Source organism: Symphalangus syndactylus, chromosome 4 (assembly GCF_028878055.3).
Source record: "Symphalangus syndactylus isolate Jambi chromosome 4, NHGRI_mSymSyn1-v2.1_pri, whole genome shotgun sequence".
Taxonomy (NCBI): domain Eukaryota; kingdom Metazoa; phylum Chordata; class Mammalia; order Primates; family Hylobatidae; genus Symphalangus; species Symphalangus syndactylus.
Window position 1 is genome coordinate 116698868 of NC_072426.2, and position 20780 is coordinate 116719647.

The 20780-nt window shown below is 38.7% G+C and overlaps 1 protein-coding gene and 1 long non-coding RNA gene across 3 annotated transcripts in view; one reads left to right on the forward strand and one right to left on the reverse strand.

Annotated features, from left to right (window-relative positions):
• Positions 1-14735, reverse strand: part of LOC134736383 (uncharacterized) — a 250849-nt gene extending 236114 nt beyond the window's left edge. The window contains exon 1 of the long non-coding RNA XR_010120386.1: positions 14429-14735. This is a non-coding gene — a long non-coding RNA (uncharacterized lncRNA). The remainder of the gene's footprint in view (positions 1-14428) is intronic.
• A 128-nt stretch (positions 14736-14863) lies between these two features.
• Positions 14864-20780, forward strand: part of USP38 (ubiquitin specific peptidase 38) — a 34304-nt gene continuing 28387 nt past the window's right edge. The window contains exons 1-2 of one of the 2 annotated variants that reach the window (XM_055276003.2): positions 14864-16112; positions 17805-17940. In XM_055276003.2, the coding sequence (XP_055131978.1) occupies positions 15431-16112; positions 17805-17940 (818 nt within the window). In that variant the 5' untranslated portion in view covers positions 14864-15430. The remainder of the gene's footprint in view (positions 16113-17804; positions 17941-20780) is intronic. The other variant, XM_055276004.2, reaches the window with a different exon arrangement.

Genomic DNA, 20780 nt, shown 5'->3' on the forward strand with positions numbered 1-20780 from the left:
CATTTATATGCAGCCAACAGACACATGAAAAAATGCTCATCATCACTGGCCATCAGAGAAATGCAAATCAAAACCACAATGAGAAACCATCTCACACCAGTTAGAATGGCCATCATTAAAAAGTCAGGAAGCAACAGGTGCTGGAGAGGATGTGGAGAAATAGGAACACTTTTACACTGTTTGTGGGACTGTAAAGTAGTTCAACCATTGTGGAAGTCAGTGTGGCGATTCCTCAGGGATCTAGAACTAGAAATACCATTTGACACAGCAATCCCATTACTGGGTATATACCCAAAGGATTATAAAACATGCTGCTATAAAGACACATGCACACGTATGTTTATTGCGGCACTGTTCACAATAGCAAAGACTTGGAACCAACCCAAATGTCCAACGATAGACTGGATTAAGAAAATGTGGCACATATACACCATGGAATACTATGCAGCCATAAAAAAGAATGAGTTCATGTCTTTTGTAGGGACATGGATGAAGCTAGAAACCATCATTCTCAGCAAACTATCTCAAGGACAAAAAACCAAACACCACATGTTCTCACTCATAGGTGGGAATTGAACAATGAGAACACATGGACACAGGAAGGGGAACATCACACTCTGGGGCCTGTTGTAGGGTGGAGGCAGGGGGGAGGGATAGCATTAGGAGATAAACCTAATGTTAAATGATGAGTTAATGGGTGCAGCACACCAACATGACACATGTATACATATGTAACTAACCTGCACGTTGTGCACATGTACCCTAAAACTTAAAGTATAATTAAAAAGAACTCTTCAAACTATAAAAAATAAATAAAATTAATAGTATATTCTGAAGATCGCTCTTTTTTTTTTTAAGGGACTCAATTGTGTAGATTTACTTTATCAGCCATTCCCCTACTCATGGAAACTTGGTTTACTTACAGTAGGCTTTGGTTACCACAAAGACTGCTATCATAAGAAGACTTGCACACATATAGTACATGTGTTTTCATATTTTTACCAGTATATTTTAAGGATAGATTCCCTCAAGTAAGATTGCTGGATCACATGGCAAATGCATGTAATTTTATTATTGCCAAATTCACCTGTATATGAGTTACATCATTTTACATTCCCATCAGCAATGTATGAGAATGCCTGTTTCTCCACAGCCTCAACAACAAAGCATGTGGTCAAACTTTGGAATTTTTGTCTGACACATGAGAAATACATTTAAGCATAATTTTAACTTACATTTATTTTATTAAGAGTGATGTTGTGTATCTCTTCACATGGCGGATGGCCATCTCTTTGTAAACTGTTCTAGCCCATTTTTCTATGGAGTTGTTTGCCTTTTTCCAATCTATTTTCAGGAGCTCTTTATATAGTAGGTATATCAAACTCCTTTTTTTCCCATGACTAACCTGCAAATGTTCTTTCCTAACTTATAATTTATCTTCTATTTTTCTTCTTTCCTCCCATACAAATTATTAATTTTTATGTAATAAAACTTTTCCATTTTTTTCCTTATTTTATCTGGATTTTGAATAACAGCGAGGTTTCCTCACTTCTAGATTAAAATTAATTCACCTAGGTTTTCTAGTACTTGTATGGTTTTATTTAATTTAAATTTAAATTAAATACATTTAATTTTCCCAATTAAACTGTATATTGAACATAGGTTTAACTCCATGAAAAAAATGACCTGGTGGCACTGTAGTTGTGATTGTATTAAATTTCCAAAAAAAAAAATAATAACTTAGCAAAGAATTGACTTTGATAATATTGCAGACTGATATTTTTAAAACATCAAGTCAAATCACGCCATCTCTCTGCTTAAAACCCTCCAATGTCTCTCTACCTCACCTGAAGTACAAGCCAAAGTGTTTGCAATAGCCCATGCTATTTGACTTCCGTTTCTAATAGCCTCCCTTGAAATCACTCCAGCCACACCAGCCATAGTAGTTGCTGGTCCTTCTGTGGGACTACTCTTTCCCCCAAATGTCTGCAGAGTCCTCTGAAGCTTTGCTCAAATGTCACCACTCTTAACAAGCATTTCTTGACCATACTACTTAAAACTGTAATTACTATCACCCCCTTCCCTGAATTACTTTTCCTCATAGCACTGTATACTAAGTAACACACTATATGTTTTACTTACTTATCATGCATCTTTGGATCATATTGAATATAAATTCCATATACCCCACAGAGAATTAAACTGCCAACCAACAATTGAATTTTTTTAATTTAAAAAGCAATTTAGTATTCTAACAAACTCTGTTTAGACCAACTTTATCTGAAGCAGATCTTGTAAGTATTACCACTACATAAATTGCTCTTGCTTATAATATCAAGTCTTAGGTTACTAATCTAATTAAGATGTATTATTTAGCATCAGAGAAATGGACGCTTGCAGAGGTTCACCATGCTTGAATTTAAATCCTAGTCTCCTTGCTTCTTCAGTTATGGCTTTTGCCAGCAGTCTAAGATGCCTTCAATATTTAAGTCTCCCAAAGTGAGTTTCTTTTTATACCATCCCTCCAAAGTCTTTAGTGTAATCCACTATACACTGAGAAATTCATAACCTAGTAGAGTTACAGCTGTGTCAATAAGACGCCTAACTTTTCCCCATCTAGTTTCTCACCCACAATTTAATGTGGGGAGAGGGTTTGCTTAGATTAATGTACTCAAACATGGTAATGCAGAAGAATCAATTGGGGTCTACTAACAACACAGATTTCTGTGCCCTCACCCAATTAAAATTTTAATTAATAGATCTGGCAACAACTCAAAAAAGTCACCTCAATTTTAGGTGTTTCATTGAGAAAAACTAGCTTAATGTCTATTAGATAATAGCAATAATGCAATCCACAGAGAAAAAATTGGTTTCTGTTATGCACTGAATTTTTTCCTCCGTCCCCCCCAAAAAAATGTGTATGTAGAAGCCCTAGGCCTCAATGGGCATTTGAAGATAGAATCTTTAAGGAGGTAACTGAGGTTAAATCAGGTCATAAAGGTGGGGCCTAATCCAATAGAACCAATGTTCTTATAAAAAGAGAAACCAGAGATCTTTCTCTCTCCTCTCATGCACAGAGGAAAGGCCATCTACAATTTAGAAGAGAGCACTCACCAGAAACCAACCCTACTGGCATCTTGATCTTGGACTTCCAGCCTCCAGCAGCCTAATATAACTGTTAGAAGATAAATTTCTGCTGTTTAAGCCACCCAGTCTATGGTATTTTGTTATGGCAGCCCAAGCCGACTGAGACAATTACTCTCTAGATTATTTTTCATAAAGAATCTGTCACAGCAATTCCAATTGATAGAGGGCCCATTGTAGAATCTTTATTACACAGAATTCAAATAGATATATACATAATCCCTACTTTTTAATCTTACTTAATAAATACTAGAACTAAAACCCTTATTTCTAGCAACAATGATTTATTAATAACTTGTTTCCCATTTACATCTAGTTAGATAAGAGCAAGAATTAATGTGTAGTAGGCGTCACAGGCTGCATAGGCCACTGTCTATGCACAGTCATGAATCTATTTGCCTCTTAAAACATAATCCTGGCTGGGCACAGTGGCTCACACCTGTAATCCCAACATTTTGGGAGGCTGAGGCAGGCAGATCACCTGAGGCCAGAAGTTCCAAGGCCAGCCTGGCCAAGTTCAAGACCAGCCTGTTGAAACCCTTTCTCCACTAAAAATACAAAAATTAGCCAGGCATTGTGGTGCACGCCTGCAATCCCAGCTACTTGGGAGGCTGAGGCAGGAGAATTTCCTCAACCCAGGAGGCAGAGGTTGCAGTGAACCCAGATCATGCCACTACATTCCAGCCTGGGCGACAGAGCGGGACTCTGTCTCAAAAATAAATAAATAAAAAACATGATGTCGGAAGTTCCAATCTCTTAGTTTCTAAATATTATGGAGTTTGGGGTTTGTGTTGGTGGGGAAGATCAAACAGGGCAGACTAAAGTCACCTAACTGAAAGTACAGGCCACTTATGGCCAGAGTTGGTTTTTTAAGGGGTGTTTTGTTTTAAACTTTTTTTTTTCAATTAGAATGTTTATTTAAGATCTTTTCTCTTTTTTGCCATAAGCATTTCTTGCTATAAACTTCCCTTTCAGGACTGCTTTTGGTGCAAAAAAGAGCCTGCATTGCCAAGTCAATCCTAAGCCAAAACAACAAAGCTGGAGGCATCATGCTACCTGACTTCAAACTATACTACAAGGCTACAGTAACCAAAACAGCATGGTACTGGTACCAAAACAGAGATATAGATCAATGGAACAGAACAGAGCCCTCAGAAATAATGCCACATATCTACAACTATCTGATCTTTGACAAACCTGACAAAAACAAGAAATGGAGAAAGGATTCCCTATTTAATAAATGGTGCTGGGAAAACTGGCTAGCCATATGTAGAAAGTTGAAACTGGATCCCTTCCTTACAACTTATACAAAAATTAATTCAAGATGGATTAAAGACTTAAATTTTATTTTATTTTATTATTATTATACTTTAAGTTTTAGGGTACATGTGCACAATGTGCAGGTGGGTTACATAGGTATACATGTGTGATGTTGGTGTGCTGCACCCATTAACTCGTCATTTAGCATTAGGTGTATCTCCTAATGCTATCCCTCCCCCCTGCCCCCACCCCACAACAGTCCCCAGAGTGTGATGTTCCCCTTCCTGTGTCCATGTGTTCTCATTGTTCAATTCCCACCTATGAGTGAGAACATGTGGTGTTTGTTTTTTGTCCTTGAGATAGTTTACTGAGAATGATGATTTCCAGTTTCATCCATGTCCCTACAAAGGACATGAACTCATCATTTTTTATGGCTGCATAGTATTCCATGGTGTATATGTGCCACATTTTCTTAATCCAGTCTATCGTTGTTGGACATTTGGGTTGGTTCCAAGTCTTTGCTATTGTGAATAGTGCCGCAATAAACATATGTGTGCATGTGTCTTTATAGCAGCATGATTTATAGTCCTTTGGGTATATACCCAGTAATGGGATGGCTGGGTCAAATGGTATTTCTAGTTCTAGATCCCTGAGGAATCGCCATACTGACTTCCACAATAGTTGAACTACTTTACAGTCCCACAAACAGTGTAAAAGTGTGCCTATTTCTCCACATCCTCTCCAGCACCTGTTGCTTCCTGACTTTTTAATGATGGCCATTCTAACTGGTGTGAGATGGTATCTTATTGTGGTTTTGATTTGCATTTCTCTGATGGCCAGTGATCATGAGCATTTTTGCATGTGTTTTTTGGCTGCATAAATGTCTTCTTTTGAGAAGTGTCTGTTCATGTCCTTTGCCCAGTTTTTGATGGGGTTGTTTGTTTTTTTCTTGTAAATTTGTTTGAGTTCATTGTAGATTCTGGATATTAGCCCTTTGTCAGATGAGTAGGTTACGAAAATTTTTTCCCATTTTGTAGGTTGCCTGTTCACTTTGATGGTCTAGGAATCCAACTTACAAGGGACGTGAAGGACCTCTTCAAGGAGAACTACAAACCACTGCTCAATGAAATAAAAGAGGATATAAACAAATGGAAGAACATTCCATGCTCATGGGTTGGAAGAATCAATATCGTGAAAATGGCCATACTGCCCAAGGTAATTTATAGATTCAATGCCATCCCCATCAAGCTACCAATGACTTTCTTCACAGAATTGGAAAAAAGTACTTTAAAGTTCATATGGAACCAAAAAAGAGCCCGCATCACCAAGTCAATCCTAAGCCACAAGAACAAAGCTGCAGGCATCACGCTACCTGACTTCAAACTATACTACAAGGCTACAGTAACCAAAACAGCATGGTACTGGTACAAAAACAGAGATATAGATCAATGGAACAGAACGGAGCCCTCAGAAATAACGCCACATATCTACAACTATCTGATCTCTGACAAACCTGACAAAAACAAGCAATGGGGAAAGGATTCCCTATTTAACAAATGGTGCTGGGAAAACTGGCTAGCCATATGTAGAAAGCTGAAACTGGATCCCTTCCTTACCCCTTATACAAAAATTAATTCAAGATGGATTAAAGACTTACACGTTAGACCTAAAACCATAAAAACCCTAGAAGAAAACCTAGGCATTACCATTCACAACATAGGCATGGGCAAGGACTTCATGTCTAAAACACCAAAAGCAATGGCAACAAAAGCCAAAATTGACAAATGGGATCTAATTAAACTAAAGAGCTTCTGCACAGCAAAAGAAAATGTTTTAAACTTTTTAATTTTGAAATCATTATACATTCACACGAAGTTGCAAAGATAATACAGAGAAATCCTCCGTACTCTTCACTCAGTTATACCTCAGTGTTACCACTTACATAACTATAGCATAATATCAAAATCAGGAAATTGATATTGATCCAACGTATGTATCATTCCATGCCACTTTACCACATGTGGAGTCATGCAACAGTCGCAATCAAGGTACAGAACTATTCTATCACCACAAGAATTACCCTCATGCTATCCCTTTATTAAAAGTTCTACTCATCCCTCTGCCTCTCCCATCTATACCTAGCCTTTGGCAACCACTAATCTGTTCTTCATCCCTAAAATTTCCTCATATTGAGAATGTCATACAAATAGAATCACATAGTATGTGACTTTTGAGATTAGTTTTTTTCACTTAGCATAATGCCCTTGAAATCCATCCAAGTTGTGTCCATCAATAGTTTCTTTTTATTGCTAAGTAATATTCCACAGTAAGAATGTACCACAGTTTGTTTAGCCATTCAACATACGGATGACCACAGTTTGTTTAGCCATTCACTTACTGGTGACAATTTTGATTGTTTTCGGTTGTTGGCTATTGCAAATAAAGCTGCTTTGGACATTTGTATATATGTATTTGTGTGAATGTAAGTTTTCATTTCTCTGGAATAAATACCCAGGAGTTCAACAGTTTGATCATATGATAGCTGCATGTTTAATTTTTAAGAAACTTCCAAACAATTCTCCAGAGTGGTTAAACCATTTTGCATTTCACTTGCAATGTATGAGAAATCAGTTTGTCTGCATCTTTGCCAGCATTAACGTTGTCACCATTTTTTATTTTAGCAGTTCTCTAATAAGTGTGTTATAATATCTCATGGTCTTAATTTGCATTTCCCTATTAGCTAGTAATGTTAAACAACTTTCCATTTGTTTGCCATATGTATATCCTCTTCATTGAAATGTGTCTTGAAATCTTTTGCCCATTTTTAATTGGATTGACTTTTTTACTGTTGATTTTAATTTTTTATTGTGGTAAAATATAACCTAAAATTTACCATTCTTAAGTGTACAGTTCGGTGGCATTAAGTACACACTGTTGTGCAATTATCACCACTATCCATTTACAGAACTTTTCATTCTTTGAAAGAGAAACTCTATACCTATTAAACAATAACTCCCCATTTATTTTCTCCCTAGCCCCTAGAAACCTCTAATTTGACTATTCCAAGCACCTCATATGAAGTGGATATTTATCCACATGTGAGAGTTGTCTCTGATTTTCCAAATTCTCACAAGGTAAAACCTTGGCAGTCATCAAATCTTATAGTCTTGGGTGCCACCATCTTGTTTACATTAATTACCAACCTGAGTGGGTAGGGAGGAGTCCCCTGATAGTTTCTACTTTGACCTTCTTCTCTTTGTATAGTAGCCCATCCCAACCATATTAACTTCCAGAAATGGGACCAGCCCATGTTTTCCTTTTAGATTCATCTCAGAGTCAACTTTAAGGGTCCCTCAGGTGACCCATGTACTTTCCACTGGTCTTTTTCCCACCCTTCCAGGGTCTCTTTTACCAGTCCCTTGACAAGTATAGTGAGTCCACCCCCATTCAGCTGTACACATGGCCATCTCAGGGGTCAGCAGCACTTGACAGGCACCTTCTCAGCTTGGGTAAAGCTTTTCTTCTTTCCAAGTCTTAATCAGCACCTAGTCGCCAGGCTGGAAGTGGCAAACTGCAAACTCAAGAGGAGGAGTTCGAATCAGAAGTCCTTTTAACCTAAGGGATGACAGGGTGGAGGATAATGCCTGTATATAATTTCTTAAGAATTGATCCTTGGATTCCATAGTAGGAAGATCTGTAGCTCTGCCCAAATACAGGAGCCCATATAATAACTCATAGGGGGACAATCCCAAGTCTTTTCTTGGGACTGTCCTAATCCTAAGGAGTGCTATTGGGAGACATTTAGTCCAAGGCATTTTAGTTTATTAGTTTGGTGAAATGCTTTTTGAGAGTTTGATTCATTCTTTCTACCTTTCCAGAGGAAGGGGGATGCCAAGGGGTGTAATAATCCCATCTAATTTGTAAACCTTCCACAATTCCCCTTAACACCCTGGAGGTAAAGTGGCTGCCATTGTCTGAATCAATGTTTTTCACGAGGCCAAATCTAGGTACAGTCTGTTATAATATTATTTTGACCACATTCCTGGCACTGGCTGTTGGAAGGGGAAAGGCTTCCACCCAGATGGAAAGGTGATCTACAATCACCAGTAAATACTTCAGTCTTCCTACTTTGGGTATTTATGTGAAATCTACTTGAATGCTCTGAAATGGTCTTAGTCCAGGAGGTCTTCCTCCCATGAACTGTTTTCTAATCATGTCTTTATCCTTTGACAAGTTACACAACTTCCACATACTTGTTTAGCGAGGGTATGAATCCCTATATACCCATAATTCTTAAATATTGCATCACACAGACTCTGGGGTCCCCAGAGTCTTACAGACATCAGTTCTCTCATCAGGGGTTTACTTATCACTTCTCTCCCATCAGGAAGTACCTATTTCCTATCTTCATTTTGAGTGACCCCTATCCTGTCTAATTCTTCCTTCTCCTCTCTGGTAAACTGAGACCTTAATACCACCTTAGGGATGTCTGGTATCAGGCTAAATAGTCTAATTTCTTCCTCCAGGGAGGCTTGCCTAGCAGCTTCATCCACAAACCTGTTTCCTACAGCTTCTATAGTGTTCCCGTTCTGATGATCATTTACATGAACTATGGCTACCTCTGCTGGAAGCAGGAGACTTTCTAAAACCTGTTTGACCAGTTCCCCATGTACCAATTCTTTTCCCTTGCTATTTATTAGGCCCCACTCTGTCCAGATTTTTCCAAAAGTGTGTACCACCCCATAGGCACATTTAGAATCAGTATATATATTTCCTTCCTGGTCTTCAAGGAGTTTTAGGGCCTGGTCAAGAGCATGTAATTCACAGGTTTGGGCCAATCAGCCGTTAGGTAATCTACCTTTCTCACATAATGAGTGTTTACTTCCATCAAAGACAGCATAACCATTATGTCCCTTGCCATCTATCACTCCAGATGACCCATCCACAAACAGTCTAATCCCATCAAGTAGTGGAGCTTCCCTAAGGTCTGGTCTAACTTTGGCTTGGTATTCTATGGTATCTAAGCAGTTATGATCTGATGTCTCTTTGTTTTGGTCTCCTTTCCATAGGAAACTCGCTGGATTCAGGCAAGTATCTGGTGTTACAACCAAATAATCTTTTTCTAGTAATATGGCTTCATATTTTAGAATCTGAGAATCCACTAACCATCTCCCAGCTTTTTGATTTAACATATTCCTGACCTGGTGTGAGGTGTTTACTATTAGGGCCCCACCAAACATTAGCTTTCAACTCCCCCTACCATACAGGGCTGCTTGCACACATTCAGATCACCCCTAAAAGACAGGATTGAGAAGCTTGGAGACAAAAGCAACAGGTTGCCTTTTCCCTCCCCAGGTTTGAGTGAGCACCCCAAGAGCCATGCCCTGGGCTACTGTTACAAACAGATGGAATGGTTTCTCTAAAGATGGGAGGGCCAGGACCAGGACTGTAATGAGGGCCTGCTTTAGCTCTTTCACTGCCTAAATTTCCTCTGGGGACCATTACAAGGGATTGGGCTCCTCTTCTAGTAACTTGAGATACAGAATTTTGTCTTTTAAGCATATGAGTCAATCCATAACCTACTGTAGCCAGTTAAACCCAAAAATTTTTGGAGTTTTCTCTTTGTCTTAGGCAAAGGCAAACCCACTATTCCCAATATTCTGAGTTTATTATCCACTTCCCTTCACCAATCGAGAGTCCTAAATATTTAACTTCTTATTCTACAAATTGCAATTTGTTCTTAGAGACTCGCAATGCCCTTTCTCAAAGAAAATAAGGCAAGATTATGGTGGCCTTCCTTTTGCCAGAAATTAAAAGTTCATCTACATATTGTAACAACTGGGTTCCCCTGGAAGGTTGGAATTCCTCCAGGACTAAGATTTGACCAAATAAGTTTGGGACTTCTGTGAAACCCTGTAGCAGAACAGTACAGTGGTACTGTTGTTTTCTCCCAGTTATAGGATTTTCTCATTTCTTTTTTGCCTATGAACATCCAATTACTCCAGCACCATTTGTTGAAAACACTATCCTTCCTCCACTGAATGGCTTTTGAATCTCTGTCAAAAATCAGTAGAGTATATTTGTGTGGGTCTAGGTTATTGTTGCCCATTTCACTGATCTATGTGTCTATCTCTCTGCCATTACCATACTGTCTTAATTACCCTGGCATACAATTGAGTATTATTTTTGGGTAGTGATACAGTACGGCTCTGTCCCTACCCAAATCTCATCTTGAATTGTAATGCCCATAATCCCCACGTGTTGAAGGAAGAAACAGGTGGATATAATTGAATCATGGGGGCAGGTTCCCCTAACCTGTTCTCGTGATATAAGTTCTCACGAGATCTGGTGATTTTATAACAGGGTTCCCCCTTAGCTCAGCTCTCGTTCTTCTCCTTCCTGCTGCCATGTGAAAAAGGATATGTTTGCTTCCCCTTCCACCATGATTGTAAGTTTCCTGAGGCCTCCCCAGCCATGCTGAACTGTGAGTCAATTAAACATTTCCTTTATAAATTACCCAGTCTCAGATACATCTTTATTAGCAGCATAAGAACAAACACAGGTAAAACAATCCCTCTCACTTAATTCCTCCTTTTCAGAATTGTTGTAGCTACTCTGATTTGTTTTTCCAAATACATTTTAGAATAATCTTGCCTGTATATGAAGATGAAAAAAAAAAAAAAAAAAAACCTTGCTGGAGTTTTAATAGGAATTGTATTAAACTTGCATATCGATTTAGGGATCATTAACATCTACACTATGGTGAGTCCTCCAATCCATGTATATGGTCATTTATTTAGATCTTTGATTTCTTTCATCAGTGTTTTGTTGTTTTCAGCATGAGTCCTGTACATGCACTGTCAGATTTACACCTACATAGTTTTTATTTTGAGCAATTATCAATGGTATATTTTTAATTTTGGTTTCCATGTGTTCATTGCTAGTACATAAAAGTACAATTGATTTTTGTCTATTATCTTATGTTCTGAAACCCTGCTGAGTTTGTTTTTTAGTTCTAGAAATTACTGTGTAGATTCCTTACGACTTTTTTTTAACCATGTTTTTCATTTCATTTTTTAAAAGTTCACTCATTCAAAAAATTGTTAGATTGAGCTGGGCATGGTGACTCATGCCTGTAATCCCAGCACCTTGGGATGCTGAGGTGGGAGGATCATTTGTTGTCAGGAGTTCAAGACCAGCCTGGCCAACATGGTGAAACCCCATCTCTACTAAAAATACAAAAATTAGCCAGGTGTGGTGGTGGGTGCCTGTAATCCCAGCTACTCAAGAGGCTGAGGAAGAAGAATCGCTTGAACCCAGAAAGTGGAGATTGCAGTGAGCCGAGATTGCAGTGAGCTGAGATCATACCACTGCACTCTAGCCCGGGCAACAGATTGAGACTCCATCTCACACACAAAAAAATTGATAGATTGTTTACTCTAGTGTTTTAACTGCTAGAAATAGAGGTAACTAATAAAATTAAGGGGTTCTTTTTGACCTCATGAAGCTTAGATTCTAGAGAACAGAAAAAGGCTGTAAACATATAATAAATGAGAACGGTAAGAAAAGACACAAGAGCAACTTTATGGAGGGCCTTAAAGTCAACAGTAGCCATTTGAGTTTTAAGATGAGAAGCACTGGAAGATTTAAAATAGGGTAGTGAGGCTGCTCTGCCTATGAAGTAGCCAATGGTATATTTTTAATTTTTAATTGTCTTTTATTCCTTTACTTTCTTAATAAACTTGCTTTCACTTTGCACTGTGAAAAAAAATAAATGAAATAGTGTCATGAGGTTAGCCTGATGTCCATTTTAAGTCATTAAAACAAAAACCGTATCAAAGTGGTTGGTGTGTTTCTTTACAGTCTTTTTTTCTTTACAACTTAAAAAACATATATGAACATAAATTTCATAAAATCAGGGATTATTTGTAATTACTTCATATGATGGTTTATCACAGTCCTCTCTAATCTATACAATCAGTTTGCTTTTGATTCTATTAGGTGATATAAATTTCCTAAGAGAAAACTAACCTCACAATAATGTTATTGCAGTTGGCCAACTCTAACCACTGCTTTTGGAACTGCCTTTTCTCTTTGCTTATCACAAACATAAACACATACACACACTTTTCATCTAATAGTATAATGGAAATAATAGAGACTCTAGAGTCAGACTTGATTACTTTTTAACCTCCTTTGGCTTCAGTACCTTATCTATAAAATGCAGCTATTAACATCTACTTCCAAAACCCTGTTTTGAGAACTAACGATAAAGTATAACATATTGAGTTCCAGGCACACAGAGGTTGCTAAATAAACAATCACTCCTTATCCTGTGCTTTTTCTCTTTCATCCCCATCACTCAGCTTCCATTCTCAGATCTAACATATTTGTAAAACCATGTAGTTAGCAATTGAGGCCTTAGACTAAATCTTTATACAAAATTTTAAAGCCTGTTACAATAGCACCCACTAATCCAATGATTAGTGGCATGATTCACTGCAAAAAAATCTTCCACAGACTTCTGAAAATATTTTAAAATGTTAAAAAGGAACATGGTATTATTACAGAACTTAATTATGCTATAAAATAAATTTAAAGTTGACCACTTTCAATTGAAATCTTATAAAAGAGCATATTATATACATTTATTAACCAGTGGCAAAAGAAGGAAATAAGCTTTGAATATCTTCGTATAAAAACCTAATATTTCATTTCATGCATCTATCATTCAAGAAGTATTTTAAAAATACAGAGTCATGGTGCTTTTGGAAGTCTAATATTATGACATGTAATTTATATGGACTAACAGCATTATGTTCTCTCAGACATCTTATTTTGTAATATTCAATTTTTCAAGACCTAATATTAACAGAAAGAAGAAAATGTTATAGACAATTCAAAGTAATCTGTCAGGTTTTAAATTTACCAATTTTTTTTCTTGTCTACTTTGGAATAATCACTTCACTGGTACTATTCAGCAATCTTCATTCATCCTGTTAGTTTCTTAGCACAAAGACTAATTCCAAATTTCCTCCACTCCACCTCAAATCCACGATCCTTCTTAATACTTAATTCCTTCTCAATATTTTATTTTCTATATTATTTTTGTCTTCCACTGTGGCATTATTCCCAGTAAAGACAAACATCTCTGTACCTTCACCTCCTGCCTATTGGAAAAATGAAAGTTCCAAAATCATTCCTGTCTCTAGCATGACTGATAGATCAATTACCTCAATTCTCTTTTATCTTCAGTATCTTCCTACAAGTCAACTTGGTCTTAAATTCCCTTTCACTCAAGCTCCTGTCTCCTCTAAACTGCTCTTCTTAAGACTACCATAATCAACGTGTGCATATATTAGTGTAATCGTGTTTGTAACTTGGTAAAAAAAACAAAAACAAAACACTAGCAAACTCAAGTAACAGAATTTTGTTCATTATTCTACGGGACATTTTAAATGACCTATTTCTTTAAAGTTTTGTATTACAGGGCCTTAATGTCTAGTTTCACAACTATATTAACCAAGCCTGAAGGGGGCTACATTTAGGCAATATTTTCCAATATAAAGACCTCTGATTAAATTCTTACTGTGAATCTTTGGAATTTGGCATGAAAGAGAACAAGCATGATTGCATCTGTTCTTCCCTATTGTAAACCATCTTCAATGTCAACATATACAATAAGTTTTGTGGTATTTCCACCTGGTTTTCTATTTTCAAAGTACTCCTGTATGACACAGGATAAACATACTTTGATTCTAATCTGCCATTTCCCTTACTCTCCTCACACTTTTTTGGATGGCTTATAATTTCCGATATGGTACAAAGCTCACTAACTGGTTCTTTGCTAGAGGCCTGCTACTGACACTGATGGTCGCTAAATGCTAGGTACGCCACTGGTATTGCTCTTACTTCAATACCGACATCGCAGGATAAAGGCAGTCACATTTAGGCGCGCAAGGGCAATTCTTGATTAATGAGCCAAGGCAAAGACTTCTCAATCCGAGTTTCGAGTTTTCCTTACTTTTCCCCCAAATGCTCTTTTCCTCGGATTTCACATCAACAGCACTTATTCGAGTTTTCACGAGTTTAAGTCGGAACCGACAGAGACTACCCGGCAAGACTCCTACAGTCGCAGCCATCTGCGCAGCGTCCGCCGGGGACGCTCCGCGCGGAAGACAGCCTGTGACTCGACACACTCTCCACTGACGCGGCCGTTGCCGCACTTACGCGGCGGGGCGGGAAGGAGGCTCCGAGCGCCGGGGCGGGGCACGGGAGTCTACGACTTGGGGCGGAGGTGGGGGAACAGGGAAGGAGAGAGGGAAGAAGAGAGGAGGAGAGGGGCGGAGGGGGGCGGAGGGGGGCGGAGGGGCGGAGGGGGGCGGAGGGGCGGAGGGGGGCGGAGGGGCGGAGGGGCGGAGGGGCGGAGGGGCGGAGGGGCGGAGGGGCGGTCCTTCCCGGAGGTTCGTAGGTCCTTCACTTCCTGTTTGCCGGCACTTCAATATCCGGGTCAAAGGGTGTCGCTTCGGTCTCTTCTCCCCGGCTGATCCCAGAACTCTCCGTGACAGCGCCTCCTGACTCAGTCCACGGCCGGCTTCTTCTCACGACCTGCTGGAGCCTGGACGCCCACACCTGACCCGGAACTCGGAGGCGCGCTTCCTCCACCCACCGGCTAGCAGCCCCGGGCCCTGAGAGTCCGCCGACGCCTCTGGGGCGCCCGACAGGCCCCTCCGCGCTGATGCTGAGAGGGATCGAGAGCCCGGGGCGGCGGCGGAGTACGGGCCTCTGGCGCCTTAGGCCAGCTGCGGGTGTCGGTTCTTAAGCTCTCTAGGCTCGCCAGCTCCTGCCCCGGCTTGGATGGGTCTCCCTGCCCCATAAATGTGGCTGCTGAGGCGGCGGTGGCGGTGGCCCGTCACGCTGCTGCGGCGCTCCAAATTCATCTCCGCCCCGGGGCTCTCCTGCCCCACCTCGGGGCTGCCGCCACCCGCTCCTTATCCCCTGGCGCTGGCCTTGCAGCGTGGCGACAATGGACAAGATCCTGGAGGGCCTTGTGAGTTCTTCGCATCCCCTGCCCCTCAAGCGGGTGATTGTGCGGAAGGTGGTGGAATCGGCGGAGCACTGGCTAGACAAGGCGCAGTGCGAGGCCATGTTTGACCTGACGACCCGGCTCATCCTGGAAGGCCAGGACCCTTTCCAGCGGCAGGTGGGGCACCAGGTGCTGGAGGCCTACGCACGGTACCACCGGCCAGAGTTCGAGTCCTTCTTCAACAAGACCTTCGTGTTGGGTCTCCTTCATCAGGGCTACCACTCTCTGGACAGGAAGGATGTAGCCATCCTGGACTACATTCACAACGGCCTGAAGCTGATTATGAGCTGTCCCTCGGTGCTGGATCTCTTTAGCCTCCTGCAGGTAGAGGTGTTACGGATGGTGTGTGAGAGGCCGGAGCCGCAGCTCTGTGCCCGATTGAGCGACCTTCTGACCGACTTCGTGCAATGCATCCCCAAGGGGAAATTGTCCATCACGTTCTGTCAACAGCTGGTTCGAACGATAGGCCACTTCCAGTGCGTGTCCACCCAGGAAAGAGAGCTGCGGGAATATGTCTCCCAGGTGACAAAAGTGAGTAACTTGCTGCAGAACATCTGGAAGGCCGAGCCTGCCACACTGCTGCCTTCCCTGCAAGAAGTTTTTGCAAGCGTCTCTTCCACAGGTAAGGGTCATTATCTTTCAGAATATCTCATAAAAATTCAGTATATGTCTCTCTTGCACACACACATTCACACCATGTTTTCCTCCTGCCCTGAAAACATTCTTAAGCGAGAGCAAATCCTAATACCTCATCCCAAATTTATTCACATTCACCACCTTATTCTAGACGTCACATCGTACTTTAAAAACAGGCAGCGTTCCCATTTTAAAGGTTGAGAACGTCCAGGTCTTAAGACCTTTGGCACTAAATAAGTTGCTTAATTACCCAGCCTCTGCTCAAGTTATTTGGAATGCTTTCAGGATGACAGCTACTGCAGAAAGCTTCCATTCATTAGTGACTAATGGTAGCATGATGTTTACCATAGTATTTATTGTACGTGTCTCTCATTTTGTAATGAGTTCTTCCCCCATTTTGGTATTTCCTCATTTTTGAATTCATGGATTGTGCAGTTTGTTTTATTACTGGATTATCCCAGATAACTATGAAGTTTTTAAATACTGACATTTTTTGTCTACAATATCTAGTAGACAAAAGAGGGATACAGATAGAATGAGGGAAGGAAGAGTACGAGGATTTAAATATTTGTTTTTGTGCCCATGAACTGCATTCCCAGAAAGCAGAGAAGGGTCACATGATACTTGCCTAGAAAATGCTTTCTCGTCGAGGAATTTAACAGTACCTCTACCTTCCTTGTTCTGTCTTGGACCTTTCAGGTCTGAATAGATTCAAAACCATGTTCATTTCCGCTCTACTTGGTACAAGCATTCTCCTTCGTTTATACCACCAGTGGGGACTGTGTGGCTGTTCAAATTGAACTTGTGAGGGATGTGTCCTCTTCTTATCTTAAGAACCAGAAGTAAAGATGAAGTTTTAACAAGCGTTCTATGTTCTGATGAATTTAATATATTTACGAAAGAATTACAAACGATGTATTTGCAGTATCTGAGTTGTTTTTTTTTTTTCTTATTGTAATTTTACTTCAGTTGCCTGTGTTATAACTGTTAGGTTCCTCCCAAATTTTTTTAACTGTAGCAGTAAAGGTACTTGTCTTGGATTTGCTTAATTTGTATACAGTTTAAGCAAAGTCTCCCCAAAAGTCACCTTAATTTCTACTTTAAGAGATTTTTTAAAAATCTTCCTTAGAGCAATGTAATGATGAATAGTTTTAAGTTATTTTGAAGGGTCTGAAGTGGGAGTTGAAATGATAGTTAAGTGCCCCCAAAAGTCACCTTAATTTCTACTTTAAGAGATTTTTTTTAAATCTTCCTTAGAGCAATGTAATGATCAATAAGTTTAAAGTTATTTTGGAGGATCTGAAGTGGAAGTTGAAATGATACTTTATGTTTCTTTATATTTCCTTTCTGATTAGTGATTTACAAGTTAATACTTTAGCGCAACAATAACTCAATAAATTATGAAAAATTAAAGTAACTTATGGACTAACCATAGCAATATATTTCAGCATTATGTCTATAGTATGAATGATCATTGCTGTTCACTCGTAATCTTTCATTCCTGTAATTTAACATTCCTTGTAAATTAAGAGTCTACCCATGAGGGTGTAGCATAATAATCCTTCCTAATTAACACTTTTGCTGCAATTATTTATTTTTTTTTTTGGTAAAGTGTTGTTCTTTCTAAATACTTGAACCTACTTGCCATGTTCCCTTTTCTTTTTAATTGAAAAAACAGATGCATCATTTGAACCTTCTGTAGCATTGGCAAGCCTTGTGCAGCATATTCCTCTTCAGATGATTACAGTTCTCATCAGGAGCCTTACTACGGATCCAAACGTAAAAGATGCAAGTATGACCCAAGCCCTTTGCAGGTACTTCTTCATGACACTGTTAATGGTAATTGTAGATTTGGGGAAGGGGAAATATTTTGTATTTTGTGAGTAATGAAAAACTTACCAATGTTTAAAACTAAAATCATGGAATGACATATGTAAAGATTCTCCAAAGAGATTGGAATTGTTTACTTTATAGCATTGACAGGCATCCCAATAATTCACAAATCTAGTTTCAATTCAACTTTTTTTAATTCCCAAAATATACACACATATACACATATTATACACTCAGATGTTGATTGGATTATCAGTCTACAGTATTTCACTAATTTCATTGCCCATTATTGTTTCCTGCAACCTATTTCTTTCTGCGTTTTTTTTTTTTCTTTCTTCTTTAGTAAGTATATACTTTACTTTCTCTTTCAACCAGGCTCAATGTGTAATACACTCTTTGCCTTTGCCTGTTTGAATTTTTTTTCTTTCTCAGTTTTAAATAGATGATTTGGCAAGATACAGAATTCTAATTTGATAGCCATTTTCTCTTAGCATTTTAAAAATAATAGTGTATTAGCTTTGGGCATCTGTTGTTGCTCGTGGGAAGTCAGCTGTCAATCTGACTGTCATTCCTTTGTGAGTAGTCAGCTTGTCTGGAAACTTTTATGTTCTCTTTATCCTTGATGTTCTGTAATTTTATTCTTGCATTTCTAGGTATAATCTTAATATTATCTGCCCTTCTTAGCACTTTGGCACTTTTATTCAGTCATTCATCCATTTATTTAAACCACACTTATTGAGTACTTACCATGAGTGCCAGGCAGTGTTCAAAATGTCCTCAAACAAACTGATAAAAATATCTGCCTTTATAGGCTTGCATTCTAGTTGGGGAGGCAGACAGTAATTTAATAACACACTTCATTGATTCCAACATGTCTTCTAATTTCAAAGATGTTTAAATGTAGAAATGCCTAGTCATTCATGTCCCAGTTAAATTGGCACGACTTTTCTTGCCTTAGTGGTACATAAGCTAATTATGTATCTTAAAATTGGTTTTGTTTTAGATTTTATTAAATATGATAAGTAAAATAATTTAGTATGTTAGATAGTGATACATGTTTTAAAAAAAGCATACAAAAAGAGGGATAGGAGTAGACACGAAGGGGGACAGGTTGTGAGGAAGTGGTTTGCAATTTTAAATAAGATGGATGAAGAAGGCTTCACTAAGGTAACCATGAAGTGAAGACATGAAGGATGCGAAGAAGCAAACCTGTGGATATCTGAGGGGAAGAATATCAATACTATTTTATAGTTCACTAATTTTCTCTTCAAAGGTGCTCATCTGTAGAACTGAGTTTATTTCAATGACTATTTTTTTCTAATTGAGTTTTTTGTGTCTGCCTGTTCTTATTTAATACCTGCTTGTTTTTGTTTTTTAATTCCTTTCCTGCATGTGTGTGTATATTAAGCACATTTACGTACAATGTAAGGATTTGGACAAAATGGTTTCTGTGCCCCTGTTATAAAATTATAATTATAAGGTAACGTATGAACTGAGGTATTCATACGGAGTTCTCAGTTGCATTTGTACTAACTTCACTCTCTGTAACACAAACTCTAGGGACTTTGATTTTCCCTACCTTATCCCCCTTTTCACTTCATTGTTTAAAAAGGTCTTCCTCTTCTAGCATTTCTTCTTGTGCTCTTAAACATAATTGAATCAATTTATCTGTAACTTTTACTTACAGTTTCGTAGTATTCATTCCCTCTTTGACTTTCAAGATTTGTGAAAGTGCTTTGTATGTTTGAGAAAACTCTTATGTAAATGTTTTTCCTGTTGTGTGACCTCTACCCCCATTGCTTTTAATTTATGATGATCCCCTTGCTGTGTTTGATCATCTGTATTTTTACATTCTTATCTCCTTGATATCTTTGTATTCATTGTTCTTGAAATTTTTGTCTCTGACACCATACTGTTAGGAATTTCTTTCTGTATCTATTCTTTTTATTTTCTTCCTTCCCATTATTATCATCACTTTATCAGTTCTGATCTGTATGTGATTGACTTCCAAGTCTTTACGTGAAGTTCTCATTGTTCATTTTTTTTTAAGAAACTGTTATCTTGTTCATCTCTTCATAATGTAACTCCTTCTGTGCCCTATTTAGCAGCAGCACACTTTTGTCAGTGTGACTGTAACAGCACTAAAGTCTCTTTCTCTTTGGGATGAATGCATTCTAACTTATATTTCCTCCTCGTAAAACAGATTCAGAGAATTACAGATTTTACAGCTGGAAGTGAAAGTAGAAATTAGTTGGTCTATCACTTTCATTGTATAGCGTAATAGTAGCAGATTTTATTTACATGACATAAACTATTTAATACTCACCACAGTCTTTTGAAATAGGTACTGTTATTGGCCCCATCTCATAGTTGAGAAAACTGAGAGGTTAGATAATTTACCTAAGCTCGTTCAGGTAATAAACAGTAAATCCAGTATTTGAACTTAAATCTGGCTCCCAGTTATGATATAGTCACCAATGAAGAAACGAACCAGGGTAGTCAAGTTTCTCACTTAGGGTCACTCTCTTAGAGGCAGAACTTATCTTCATGGCCTGATGTTGGTGTTTATTTTTTCTCTTTTTTTACTTAAATTGACACTAATTCTAGATATCTGGTCACAAACCTATAAGCAATTTTCAACTCCATCCTTTCTTTCATTCCCTTTAACATAATTAATAAGTCCTTTGGATTATTTCTTTAAGACATTTCTTAAAATGGCGCTTATTCTATCCCCACTACCTTGAAGAAATCAGGCTTTCCTCGTTGCACAGTTTTTTAGTTGGTCTTTTTGCTAGCAGTGACTTACTTTTCTTATCTCAAT